Raw genomic sequence first — 13,829 nt, 5'->3', positions numbered from 1 at the left:
CAAATCTGTGGTTTTTTTAGCACAATGATTTCTCACAGTATTTGGTGAGATGATAAAAGCTTTTGATTTTAAGCATAGGATAAAAATAAAACAGCTGTATTTAAAGTTACTTTCTTCTTATGAATGGATTTACTATTGTATCTTTTTTGTTAAGAACAGCCATTACAAGACAAAAGCAAGTCTGTCGGGTACCTCAAGTATTTTTTAAGAACCAGAAAGAAACAATCTGTAAACTGAGTATGACAGGAAAGAAATGAAGGTTAAAGGCAATAATCGCACAAATACAAGCTGAACAACCTAGTTTAGTAAGAATCAGGATTATCTCTTTTCCTAAAAGCTTTTGGAAGATCAGAAAGCAGGACAATTCATTAATGTCATTCAATGGTTTATGTTATAAGGTATTGACACATGCTTCAGTGATGGCATTGTCTGATGGTATCTTATCTGCATAGGCAACTCATAATTTTTTTCACTGCTAATAAATACAATAAAAAAATCTTCACCATTTTGTTCAAAAAAGCAAACTATTATTACTTCATAATCAATGTCATGCTTTCCCTTTTTATCTGTGCTTTGCTGTTCCTAGGAGCTGAGTGACTTCCAATATTAACATAGAGGTAGCATTAATCCTTTGCAAATAGTGGAATCAGCATGTGATTGAAGTCACTGGCTGTACAAATATATAACTAGTATGATTCTAAGTGCTCTCTCAAGCCCCACAGACTGAGCAAGTCAATGAGTATAAAATTCTTAGTGGCTGAAATGCTAAGCCTACATAGGAGAGATGGGATCCATCTAAAGCAAAACTTTATCAGTTCAGTGGCATATAAAATTTCGAATCTTACAAGGAACTTGTTTTTTTAAAAAAGAGTGGACAGAAAAATAAAAATTCAATGTCAACATACGTATAGGAGAAAAGAAACAACTTTAAGTGAATGCATGTGTATCAACTGTATCCATAGTAATTATTGCTATTCTGGAAGGAAGTGGTGTCATGGACAGCTTCCAGCTCAGCATGTAAGAAAAGGGCAAATCTGAGGTTAGGAGTTGCATCTGCCACCTACCAGGATGGAATATCTTGTGTTTTGTAGATTGAAGACATGGAGAGGTAATAGATGTGAGACATCATGAGGGTGAAGCCTTTAGCTAAAGAGTCCTGAAAGCATTGCTGCCCAGAAACTTGAGAAAGGTAATTTGCCCACTTTCTCAGCATGCCACATAGGAGAACTGAAACATGTTTTATTCACTGTTTTGGGAGGCAGTAAACTGGATGGCCTTTTCCAACATGACACTTTAGGTTGCAAAAGGGAAGGGAGTCCTGTAAATAATTATAAAGACAATTTCAAAGTCATATGACAAAAACAGACTATTGCAGCTGTCCAATACTACAATGGATACCTGATTCAATAGATTTAAATTCATTTCTGCTCAGAGAAACAGATAAGCACTTTGCTCTTGCTCCAAATTTAAGAACAGCTTTAAAATTCCATTTGAGTTTTTAATGGTTTAATGATTGAGAGATGAAAATTTAAAAATAACATGTTCATTTCATTGAGTATTATCTGAAATAGTCAATTTTGTTTTACCTGTCTTTGTAGCTGGTACCTGTATTTGCTGCAGCTCTTTAAATCACCTACAGGTACCCAAGTGCCTGATGGGGAAGTACAGGGCTTTTCCATTTACCTCCTACAGCTTAGGAGTAGCTATTTAGTTTTGCAGTGCAACATTCTTCCCTTCCTTTTTTATTTATTTTTTTTCTTTTTTTTTCCCCTTCTTCTCCTTACTGATATGTAAATATCCTCAGCCAGAGGGGGATCTTACAGGCATTACCTGAAATTACTTCTTCACCAAGAAGTTTGCAAAGTTTAGCTTCCTACACTTTTTGTTATCACAGTATGTTTGGGATTGGAAGGGACCTCAGATGATCATCTAGTCCAATCCCCCTGCCAGAGCAGGAACGCCTAGGTGAGGTTGCACAGGAACATGTCCAGGCGGGTTTTGAATGTCTCCAGAGAAGGAGACTCCACAACCTCCCTGGGCAGCCTGTTCTAGTGCTCTGTCACCCTTACTGAGAAGAAGTTTTTCTCAAATTTAAGTGGAACCTCTTGTGTTCCAGCTTGATCCCATTACCCCTTGTCCTATCATTGGTTGCCACTGAGAAGAGCCTGGCTCCATCCTCATGGCACTCACCCTTTGTATATTTATAAACATTAATAAGGTCACCCCTCAGTCTCCTGTTCTCCAAAGAGACCCAGCTCCCTCAGCCTTTCTTCATAAGGGAGGTGCTCCACTCCCTTAATCATCTTCATTGCCCTACGCTGGACCCTCTCCAGCAGTTCCCTGTCCTTCTAGAACTGAGGGGCCCAGAACTGGACACAGTATTTCAGATGTGGTCTCACCAGGGCGGAGTAGAGGGAAAGGAGAACCTCTCTCGATCTACTAACCACCCCCTTTCTAATACGCCCCAGGATGCCATTGGCCTTCTTGGCCACAAGGGCACAGTGCTGGCTCATGGTCATCCTGTTGTCCACCAGGACCCCCAGGTCCCTTTCCCCTACACTGCTCTCTAATATGTAATTTCCCAGCCTATACTGGAACCTGGGGTTGTTCCTGCCCAGATGCAGGACTCTACACTTTCCCTTGTTAAATTTCATTAGGTTATTCCCCGCCCAACTCTCCAGCCTGTCCAGGTCCCGCTGGATGGCAGCACAGCCTTCTGGCGTGTCAGCCACTCCTCCCAGCTTAGTGTCATCAGCAAACGTGCTGATAGTACACTCTATTCCCTCGTCTAAATTGTTAATGAATATATTGAATAATATTGGCCCCAGTACTGACCCCTGAGGCACTCCACTAGATACTGGCCTCCAACTAGACTCCGCACCATTGACTACCACTCTCTGGCTTCTCTCCTCAAGCCAGTTTGCAACCCACCTCACTACTCTTATTGTCTAGACCACACCTCCTCAACTTAGCCGTGAGGATGCTGTGGGAGACTGTGTCAAAGGCTTTACTGAAGTCAAGGTAGACCACATCCAACTGTACATGTTATGTACGGTTTTGTGTTGCAGAGCCAAAAATATGTCCGTTTTCTGTAATTTTTTTTTTTTTTTTTTTTTTTTGCTTTTCTATGCAAGTTTCAAGATGTAGCTATTTTTCTCATTGTTAATTTCTGGCTCTGCTAATTGTGTTTTGGGTTTTTTTGCCCCCTTAATTTGTATGCATTGAATTGACCTTAATTAACCTTATTTGACAAACTGCTTCTTCCTTTATTCCCATAATTCCTATTTTTCTTAATCCTGACACATCACAAATTGTCTGCTTTCTTTTACTCTGGCATCACTTGAGTGTAATTCCATCAGAGTCAATGGAGCTACTTCAAATTTACTGCCTAAGCAAGAAAAAAAATTCTTCCCATGACTGATAATTACAGATGTCTGAATGGAGGGAATAACCACAAACCTTTCCAAAACAGTGTTCAGTCTTTACTCTTAATGAATTTCATGTCACCAAGGAATGTGTCAAGTGATAATACTAGTGACCATGTGGTGGGAAAAGAATTCTAAATGCATGAATATAAGAATTGGATATTACTAATGAGCAAGCTTGCTAATTAGCATTTTCTGACATAATGGAAGCCTAGTACCAGTCAAATTCTTTCTTGTAAAAAGTATTCCACAAGAGATTTTTTTTTTTTTTTTTTTTTTTTTTCCCCTGAAATAAAAGAGAACGGAGGAACGCCTTAAGGACACTTTAAGTGGTTGTTCTTAGCTATGCTTGCCTCTGATCAGTAATCATCATTTCATTTTCTGAAACAGCAAAGAGTATATTTTTCTTATCTATGAAATCATACCTTGTAATTAATTACTTCCAAGTTGTGTGAAGGCATTTTACAATTAAAACAAAACAGTGATTTTTACTTGCCCTTCAGGAGAGGGATTTAGTTCTCTTAAATGCAAAAGATTAAACAAAACTAAGAAAAGGTGTGTATAATCTTTACATGTAGCCCTGCTTCTGCCAAAGTCTAAAATGTCAGTAGTTCAGCTCCCAAAGGTTAAAGTACCATTTACTGATGTTTAATGTACTATCACTTCTGTTCTGCAGAAAAATGGAAAGGAAGAGGAAGAGCGGGGTCACATTTTGAGTCAGCACGAAGACGGAGTAGAGCTGTCCTTTATCATATCTCTGGACATCTACAAAGAAGAGAGAAGAACAAATTAAAAATTAATAATGTAGGTGTAATTCTTTAAAAAGTGTAGTCTTTCTATGGTCATTTTTTTAAGTGCTGTAGAAGGTCAGTGAGTACATGAGATATGTCCTAGACGTAATTTTATGATAACAAAAGCAGTAAAGTTCAGTCCACTGAAGTGCAGTTCTGCCTACTATGGTATCTATTACTCTTCATACAGCAAGACAGTGCATTTAGCCATAATGTAAACAGACATTTATTTAATCCCAGGAAAGCAACATTATAGAATTTCTCAGAACCTAATTTTAGGTTCCAGTTTACCTTACCATCTCAATTATTTCATTCCAATAATTACTATTTGCCAAAAAAAAAAAAAAAAAAAAAAAAAAAAAGAAGAAGAAGAAGAAACTAAAGGTATTACTCTAGCTGAAAATCTCTATGCTGTGTAAGCTCCAGAATGTCACACTTCCTTTAGGCAACTTTTCATGTGACTGCCTCCAACTTTGTGGAGAGTAAATATATCTTTTCATGTCCTAGTTGAAGGAGTAAAGTTTCCATCTTTAAATTATTTCTGTGTTCCTATAGTAACTATAACTAATGAGTAAGTTCATAAACACCCTGTGAATGTTCCAAAAAAACAAATCGAACAATAGATAAAACCAAAAATACAGCAGCAGAAAGACTTGTAAGGAAATATGCTCAGGAGAAAGAATACCTCTCCTGCTCTATGGAGCAGCAGAAAAGTTAACGCAGAGGAAAGCTAGAGATATGAAATCCATATGTACATATAAAAATTTTGTAGAATAATATGTAAGAGTGTTTCCTAACAGAGAGAGCCTATAAATAATTATTTGAAGCAGGGGAGCAAAGAGATACAGTTTTTCTTAAAATCTCGGAACAGTATTTAGTTTCTTTATTCTATATCATTAGCATCAAAAAGCTAAAATCTTAGAGCCACAAGAAGAAAATGGTTGGGTTTTGTTGTTTTGTTGTGGTGGTGGTGGTTTTTGTTTTGGTTGGTTGGTTGATTCTGTTTTGTTTTTATGTGGTTAGGGGAAGGATGGAAGACAGAGGTGATCTACCACTGGGCATGTTTCTTTTGTTGATTACCAAAATCAAGCACCAGGGTAGATACATCCCCCTAGGCATATTATTACTCTACAAATTAAAAGCAGAAAAACTTGTTATAGATTAAGGACATGAAAATACACAGCAGGTATATGCCTCGGAGGGCATACAGTCACTTGCATTGAATATAAATACTAAATAGTAACAAATATTGCATGTTGAAAGAGTGTAAAAAAATTAACAAAAAAGAGTCTGCAAAATTTAACCAGGTCTTCAAGTGATATTTTTATAGTATAGTACATTTTTTTTAGGGAGGTGACTTTTAAATAGCTTTTGGTGACTTTCCTGCGCTGTCAAAATCCTAGTGCAGATGATATTATACTGGTTTAAAATATTTGTTGTCAGACTAGTTTACTACCTTTAGCACCTAGATTTTTTGAGATATGAATTGGAAGCCATAAGAGGAACATTTTCTTCTCTGTGATTAAAATTAAGCTGATGCTAACAACAAAGGCAGTTTAGTCCCTAATATTCATGAATGAGAACCAAGAATGGAGACAGCAAGGATGTCACTATTTCAAAAGAAACACACAAAGAGAAAGCCTGTGACAGGCAAAGCAAATGTAATTAAGTATGCAGTCATGCAGTTGTTGCCTTTTTATATTCAAGATCAGAAGTAATCTTAGCTTGCTGCATACATGATATGGTTTTGTGAGGCTCTACATTACTGGAATAGCATTAACCAGGACCACAATGACAGTGAGCAAGAATTTTCTTAGTAAATACTACAAGACAGTTCATGTACCACATGCTGCTTTTCAGGAGGGTAGATGTTTTGTTTAAAACTCTGAAAGATGAGAGCTAAGCATTTACAAAACTGATGCTTAAGACTGAAGTCTTCGTTGCAAAGACCTTTGATGGTTAGATGACAAAGACTCGAGACACGTGACAAAGCTAGATATAGTCTAACAGTGAAGGCAGTCTGTTCTGAAGCCATATTACAGTGAGTCTATGTTAGTATTTGATTTAGGTAAAGAGTTCATCTTTAAAGAGAATCATGAAGTTATTCCAGGTAATAGTGCTTTGGTTGATAGCAGTCTCGGGCACATGAACTGGATTTCCCTCAGCTGAAACTAAACCAGGAGAGTTGCTCCAGGTACTAACAGCTGTTCCGTTGGCAGGACAAGGCGAGAGTTAGTCTGAAACCACCTCCTTATAGCTCCAAAGTATGTATAGGAAGGATGTTTTGTCTTCATAACCATCTATTCCTTTCTATATGTATATTCCTATTTGCAGTACTATGTCCTCATGTATACGAAGCTTTAACATATCTGTCCAGCAGAAAAACATTGCTCTTCAATCAGAATTCACCCAACAGAGGAAGAAATAGTTTGCCAGATTCAGTCCGGTCCTCATTCTATTAATATTTAATCTGTTCCTTATTAATCCTTTTCGTGCCCCAACATTCACAAAAGTTACTCCATCAACAGAACCATCTGTCTAAGTAAGTGCAAGGATTACATTAGAAAAAAATTAGCGTTAGTTCTTGCCTGCATATGAGTATGTCATATTTCATTATGCTTAAAAAAGAAAAACAAAACAGCTAATGGCTCCATTGAAAGAAATGCGTCTGTATGATCAAATTATTGCTTTGTCTTATTTTATTTTTTTTCTCTCTTTTTCAGAATGTTTTTGTAGATAAACCAGCATTTCCAGAATACAAAGTTTCAGATGCAAAAAAATCCAAATTCATACTGTTGCATTTTAGCACTTTTAAAGCTGGCTGGGACTGGCTTATTTTACTGGCAACGTTTTATGTTGCTGTGACTGTACCTTACAATGTTTGCTTTATTGGCCATGATGAGCTGTCTACGACTCGAAGCACAACTGTCAGTGACATTGCAGTGGAAATTCTTTTTATCATCGGTAAGATAAATTGGGGATTTGTTTGGGATCTCTTTTTTAACATTTAAGGTTTTCACACAATGTATACTATAGAAAGGGAAATAATAGTCACTTTCAGGATTTTAAAGAAAATAAATTCTAGTTGTAGGAACAACCCAAAATGTCTTTATTTTAACAGAAGTTTTTCTTACGAAAATTTGAGAAGTTTATTCCATTTCTCTGACAGCTTTACTGTAAACAGTAAGACTAACAAGTGATGTGGCTGATGGAAGAATCAGATGTTATGATGGGTAAATATTTGTGTTTCCACCTTTGGACATTGATCTGTCGTTAGGTTTAAGGTCTAATCTTCCTCTTTTACACTTACTATTGGATCTTGGTGGACTCTTTCATGTTGATGCAAGCAATTAACGTTCAATGACACTCAAGCATTGCAATAAGAAAACTGCATTCTGTGATGAAGATCATGGAGGATCAGCTTTTGTCTTGTGTTAAAATAGCAAGGTTATGACTCCTAGTCAGTCATAAATGTCTCCATGTTCCATTTTAAGGAATACAAACTGAAAAATTCCACTTGATCAACGCGAGTGTCTTTATAAAAACGGTAGACTTGAGGTTACAATATTTTGATAATGACTGTATCCTTCACCCCACACTGGTGTAGATACCTAGTTTGTGTTATGAATGTGTTTATCAGAATCTGAACACAAGAGAGTATAATCTGTATCAAACTGTTTTAGGTACTGTAGTATTCATTTGAAGCAAGACAGATGGTATACTGCTTAGTGCTACTTTTATGTTTATATTCTTTGCAAGAAATATGCACTTCTTATATCAGTGAGTAAAAAGCAATGGTATCTCTATGATCAACAGATAACTAAAATGAAGTAGATTTTCTGTAAATTTGACTTTGTATTTTCTGGTTAGACTCTTAGGTCTATAACCCAGGAAATCAAACTATGGTTGTAACTGAATACATTCAAAGAAAAGTGTCTAATGTACTAGAAAAGACTCCTTTGCATAGTTATGTTACTGGTAATCACAAACGCTGTGCTGTAGCATACCAATATTCCTCCCCCACAGTTTCAATAATGGCTCAATTTTTCATGGAGTTCTTGTTTCTACAATTATTATCTATTTTTGAATTTCTGTCTCTAGTGAAAGATTTATTGAGTATTTTCAGGACATTCTTGTACTGCATTTAAATCTTTGCAGTGAATTCAAAGAAAACAGTGTGTTTATAGTCACCTCTCAATGGTCCTTTGTTTGTTAAAATGTTGAATTAATATGTCTCAGAACATGTGTAACTATTGAAAGTAGTAAGACTGACAACATGCATAAATTTTAAGCACAAGTTTCAGGGCACTTTAGCATTGTGGCTCTGACAAGCACAACTTTGACTGATGATCTGTGTGCTCTGAGAAGTGTCAATGAGAAAAGTTGAGTAGAATTCTTTTTATGATGCTGCCATCTCAGAAAGTCAGTGGAGACATCTGTCTGAGATGGGGCTACAGATGTGTGATGGCTCTGTAATCCTGGATTTAGATATCACAACTCTGTAATCATGGACTGGAAAAAAAGAATCTATCTTCTTTCATTTTATCTGGATTTCTCATAATATTCCTTTTACACACATAACTTGCATAAACCCTTATTTGGACTTCACAAAGCCTTTGTTTTTAGCTGTCATCAAAGGGAGTGAAGATATGACATTAAAAGGAAGAGATGTCTGAAGATCAATTCAAGGGACATAATAGGGTAGAGGCTAAAGATTTTCTTTAAGCAGAAGAGGGGTTAAAAAAATCTTTTAGGCTTATTCAATTTGTGAGTTAGCATATGTTTAAGCATGATAAAAATACATATGGAAGTGTTCTCCTGACTTGGGGTGCTTATAAGTAAAAGTGTTGATCTGAATTAAATTATTAATGACAAAAGTACATATCTAGCTAGAGTTTAGCTGCTTTAGCCTTTAAAGTTCTCTAAAACATAAACAGAAGACAAACAATAATAATAACAACACATTTTGTGATGTCTTTGGGGAAGATGTTAGAGAGAGAACATAATTAAGGCTTCTCAAATTAGGTTATGATTATTTTTCACTTGATGTTTTCTGTATACATTAGTGCTTTGATAAGTTGTGTGATGTGATGTTTGAGTGTACTTTCAGATTTCTTTTCATCTGTAATGTGTGCAAACCTCTCCTACATTGTCCTGTAAATAAATCTTGGGCTTCTTCTATCTAATGATAGTGTAGAACTAGTTAAGTCTGTTTGTTTGTTTGTTTTGGATTTGTTTGTTTGGTTTGGTTTGGTTTTTACTGTTTCATGTATCTTAAAATCATAAAGAGGTGGAGATAAAAAGTTTAACATTAATGTATTTAAGCAAGCACATAAATTGTCTTAGGAAGTGTTTCAGCTGGTGAGTGATATTACCTGTTTTATTGCACTATTTACTTCAAAATTTATGCTCCTTCTTTTTGCATAGGTAGTAGCTGACTCCATTTGTAGATAGGAATGTCTGGGTGGCTAAAGTTGCAATATTTCTAAGAAGCACAATGGATCTTGGCTATATTTCTATAATATTTGTAAAGTTTCCTCTCATTTAGACAGGAAAGCTGGGATAATCTCCAAGTTCAATCAATTTTATTAATAGTTTCCTCCTGATTGCCTAACTTTTCCTCTTCCACAACTATCCAGTGTAGTGCTTTTCTTTCAGCAACTGTTTCATTCCAATTTTCATTCAGATATTGTCTTGTTGTTGTTGTTCATTTTTAATTTGTTATTGAACACCTTAATTGAAGAAAGTAACATTACTCAAAAAATTATAAATTATCAATACTTTATTGCTAAATTCTCAGACTCATAGGATTATTTGAATAGGATGTTAAGTCGATGAGATAGTTCAGAGAAAATATTTATAGGCTTTCAGGGTAATGGTAATACATTATTTGCTAGATAAAATCAAGGATGTCTAAGTATTTTTTCTCCTAAGGTGATTAGGAACAACTGTAAAGAGAGGAGCTATAAAAATATGTGAACTTTTCATTTTAATTTTCTATAGGTCTATCATTTCATATCTTTGCAAGTGCACAGAAGGTCATGTAAAGCAATACCTGTGTCACAGGAACCTACTTCTAAGTCTTGTGCATTTTGAATGAAAATGGCAATGTTTTGTACTGTGTTTTAGAAAGTTTGCTCTCAGACCCCTAATATGCTAATATTCAGTCTTACACCAAGTGATTGGTTTGAATTTGTCCCTGGGAATTTATCTCTGAGCATCAAATAGTCTCATCTGTGAATCCATATGAACAAAATATGAAACTGGATACAGTGATTGTTGATACACCAGATATTAGGGTGGAAAGGTCAAAATAAGTTGTTCATGGATTATGGATTACCTACTAAGGTAAACAAATAGTACACAATGTTTATGTTGTAAAGCAATAATAAATTTCCTAAAGATTCTCACTTAAAGCATCACACTGAAGTGGACAGGACCACTATTAATATATTGTTAGAAATTTTTCCAATAACCCTCCTTTTATATACCCTTCTAAGAACAAAGACTAGTCTGCACACAAGGTGCTGCTTCCAAGCACAAAAATATACACCTGGACATAAATAATTTCAAAGTGGTTATTTCCATGGAAATATTTCTGTATCTTCAGGTAGATGCAGATAAATGTTATAACAGAGGCACCTAGAAAATTTTGCATCAGCTCTGCTGACTCCTCTTCATCTGCAGAGGTGTGACGCCATTTTACACATCATTAGCCAGCTTCTCACAGAAGCTTGTAGATCTAACTGAAGTTTTGAGAAATCACTGCCTCAAAATGTTGCTTACTACTCCTGAAGTTGAGAGGTACCTAACAGTTAAGAACACTGCTCATCTGAGCGTTCCTGCTTTTGCTGGAGCCAAAACAAATGATTTAAACTACTGGTGGACTGGTTACAAGAAGGAATCCTTATGTATTGTGCCATGTACTATCAAAGTTAAAGGTAAAATCCAAGAAATAACTACTTACAGAAGTACTGAACAGGCTCCATTCTGAAATTGTGAAGGAATACCTAAAACTAACCAAGTGATTCATGCAGGATAAAGGCCTTTTAAAAAAATCCCACATGTAGGATGATTGGAACTTCATGGTTATAGGCTGAAATACACAACATTTACCATATATAACTCCTTACTATTCTGGGGAGAGGTCTGTAGGCAGCTTATAACTGGGTCAAGATATTCTGCATTTGTGCTTCTGGCAAATATAGTTACTGTTCCACTTCTTGGCTGTCCTAAATGAATCTCTTCAGACAGATTGTTTTTCTTTCCTACCACTTATTTTGCAATGAGACTTATAACATAGGAGTGACAGGTTTCTGAGCACTTAAGAGTGCTAAGAGCACTTAAGAACTGACTCTTCATCTCTTTTGACTAAGCTGTGGTGCTACTGTAAAACAAACAAACAAAGAAGAAAGCAGTGTGACAAATCATTTGTAGCACCTATTGTCAATTCATACATTGAGAAAGGCTGTAGTAATAGTTTTGTATGTAATTTTCACTCCACTATGTTTCCATTCAAAAGGCATACAAAGTTAATACTATCCTGTTATACAGAATATGACTGACTGCATTATAGCTACAATCAGACAAAATTTGTACTTAGGTTTACTATCCTACAATATGATAGTAAAACAACACTCTGTCTTCCAATAGGATTACCATATTTTAATTAACCACCTAGGTCAGTTCCAAGGAATGATTAGATGCCTAACAATTTACCATATTTTTTGTGAGCTTTCATGTGGACTTTTTCTTTTTTTTTTTTTTTTTTTTAATGATTTTTGGATAATAACCTGTGTATGTGAATTGTCAAGCTCCATGAGGTAATTTCTGAGAAAAATATTTCAAGTTTCCCCCTTGGAATTGGTCAAAAGTTTTAAGTGCAAAAAACAGTTGTCCCATTACCCACTGAATGTTTTGACTTGTTTAATCTTCTAATTTTTGTCTTCAGCATTTGTGTAAAGTGAACTGCGTTCATGAAATACTTAACTACATTTGCTTCACACATATTGAATTTAGTGAAAAGTTAAGTCATATGATTGATGTTTCTTCACTCTTTGGAATAGCTTATTTCTCCTTATTTCTGCAGGTTCTATTAAGAAAATTACCCATGTAGAAACTGTCACACTTCTTCAGTCACAAATACTAGCTTGTTTTTAAAGCAGAGGTAGTAGTTCATTTTTCAGGAATATTTTTAGTTTTTTGCTCTTCTTTCAAGACTCCAAACTCTGTATGTTCTTTCATAGAAAAGTTGATATAATACATTTTTTTTTAGTCAATATATTAATGGATTGAGTCTGTTTTTAAAAGGTTTATAGTTTATAGAAAATAAAATATTTCCAGTGTTCAGTATGTTACTACAAATGTCACTATTTGTGATGTTTTTCTGGCATATCAGCTACTGTAGAGCTGAGATTAGCTAATGTCTGTTTAACATCCTTTATAGTTAAGGTTCACTTGAACAGTGAACTCAAAAGGCTAGAAATCAAGGCAGCAGATAAAATAATTTAACTTTTTATTTTTCAAGTTTGTGGTCTTTTGTTCAGTTTCATGATGTTGGGATTTAAATTTGTGGGTCTCAGCACAGAGTTGTAGTTAAATCCCCTGCTTTAACATTAGTATGCTGGCTATTCTGTGTGTCCCAGGATGCCCACGGTAATGGGTACAGCAGCCTAAATATGGTGTTTGGTAGAGCATACCGTGATAGTGCATTAACACTGACTGTACTATACTCCTGGAGTGAGTGACTGTTGTTACCACAATAGCCATTTGAACCACTAATGCCTTCACATTTCAGTTTTTTAAATTAATGCACGATTTACCCAAGTAAAACAGTATTTCCGCTTGGGTATGACTTCAATATCCCATTACCTTCCACTGTGAGAACAAATAGTAGGGAAGAGCAAATCAGTCTGTCAGTTACAGATGGATTTGCGGAATCAGTTCCGCTATGAATGGTCATACCTGAAAATAGATCTTGCTCCATCAAAATCACTAAACTAGTTGTCAGTTTGTCAAACTGTAATGAAATGAGGCTGAGAACATACATCACAGCCCTGCCTTAGAACAGGGACTGTAGCACTCCCCATATGCTGTATAGTGACAGGCATCTTAAAGTCCCATACTAAAAAATGTCCTTTCGCAGGAGAAATTTGATGGGCAAAATAACTTAGTGAATTCAATGGTAACTTCAACAGAACAAACCCTAAGAATCATATACACTTTACATTAGCAGAGCATCTTTTTCGGAGGTCTATCATATTACATGAATGCCATATCCTTGTGCTGAGGATTTTAAGAATTTGTAGCTTTAAACTATTTTTCCATTGTTCATCTGAATGCTAGTCACCCAGCTAAAGCCACAGGCCCCTAAAAAAGAGCTTCTTTGGATGGAGGTGTAATGTGTCACTGAAATGAGGTTCCCAATCTCTGTGACTAGCCACACAAACCAAATAAGGTTGTTTCCACAATGTTCTAAAGTGCTAATGGCCAGGATAAAACATTACTGAGGGTTGCACCCAAGGAAAAATAGCCAAATTTTACCATTTTAAATGTACTTTTGCTTAATGACTAATTCTAATTCTTTTACAACATTTTCTTTAATGCTCCTCAA

The 13,829-nt window shown here is 35.7% G+C and overlaps 1 protein-coding gene across 1 annotated transcript in view; it reads left to right on the top strand.

Moving 5' to 3' along the window:
* Nucleotides 1–13,829, top strand: part of KCNH8 (potassium voltage-gated channel subfamily H member 8) — a gene marked incomplete at both ends in the record, with an annotated part of 189,822 nt that overhangs the window by 93,877 nt on the left and 82,116 nt on the right. Inside the window, 2 exons of the mRNA XM_082044521.1 lie at nucleotides 4,102–4,229; nucleotides 6,940–7,180. Of these exons, the coding sequence (XP_081900647.1) occupies nucleotides 4,102–4,229; nucleotides 6,940–7,180 (369 nt within the window). The remainder of the gene's footprint in view (nucleotides 1–4,101; nucleotides 4,230–6,939; nucleotides 7,181–13,829) is intronic.

Source organism: Streptopelia decaocto (genome assembly GCF_964273445.1).
Source record: "Streptopelia decaocto genome assembly, chromosome: 2".
Taxonomy (NCBI): Eukaryota; Metazoa; Chordata; class Aves; order Columbiformes; family Columbidae; genus Streptopelia; species Streptopelia decaocto.
This window is presented reverse-complemented; position numbering and strand designations above follow the sequence as displayed.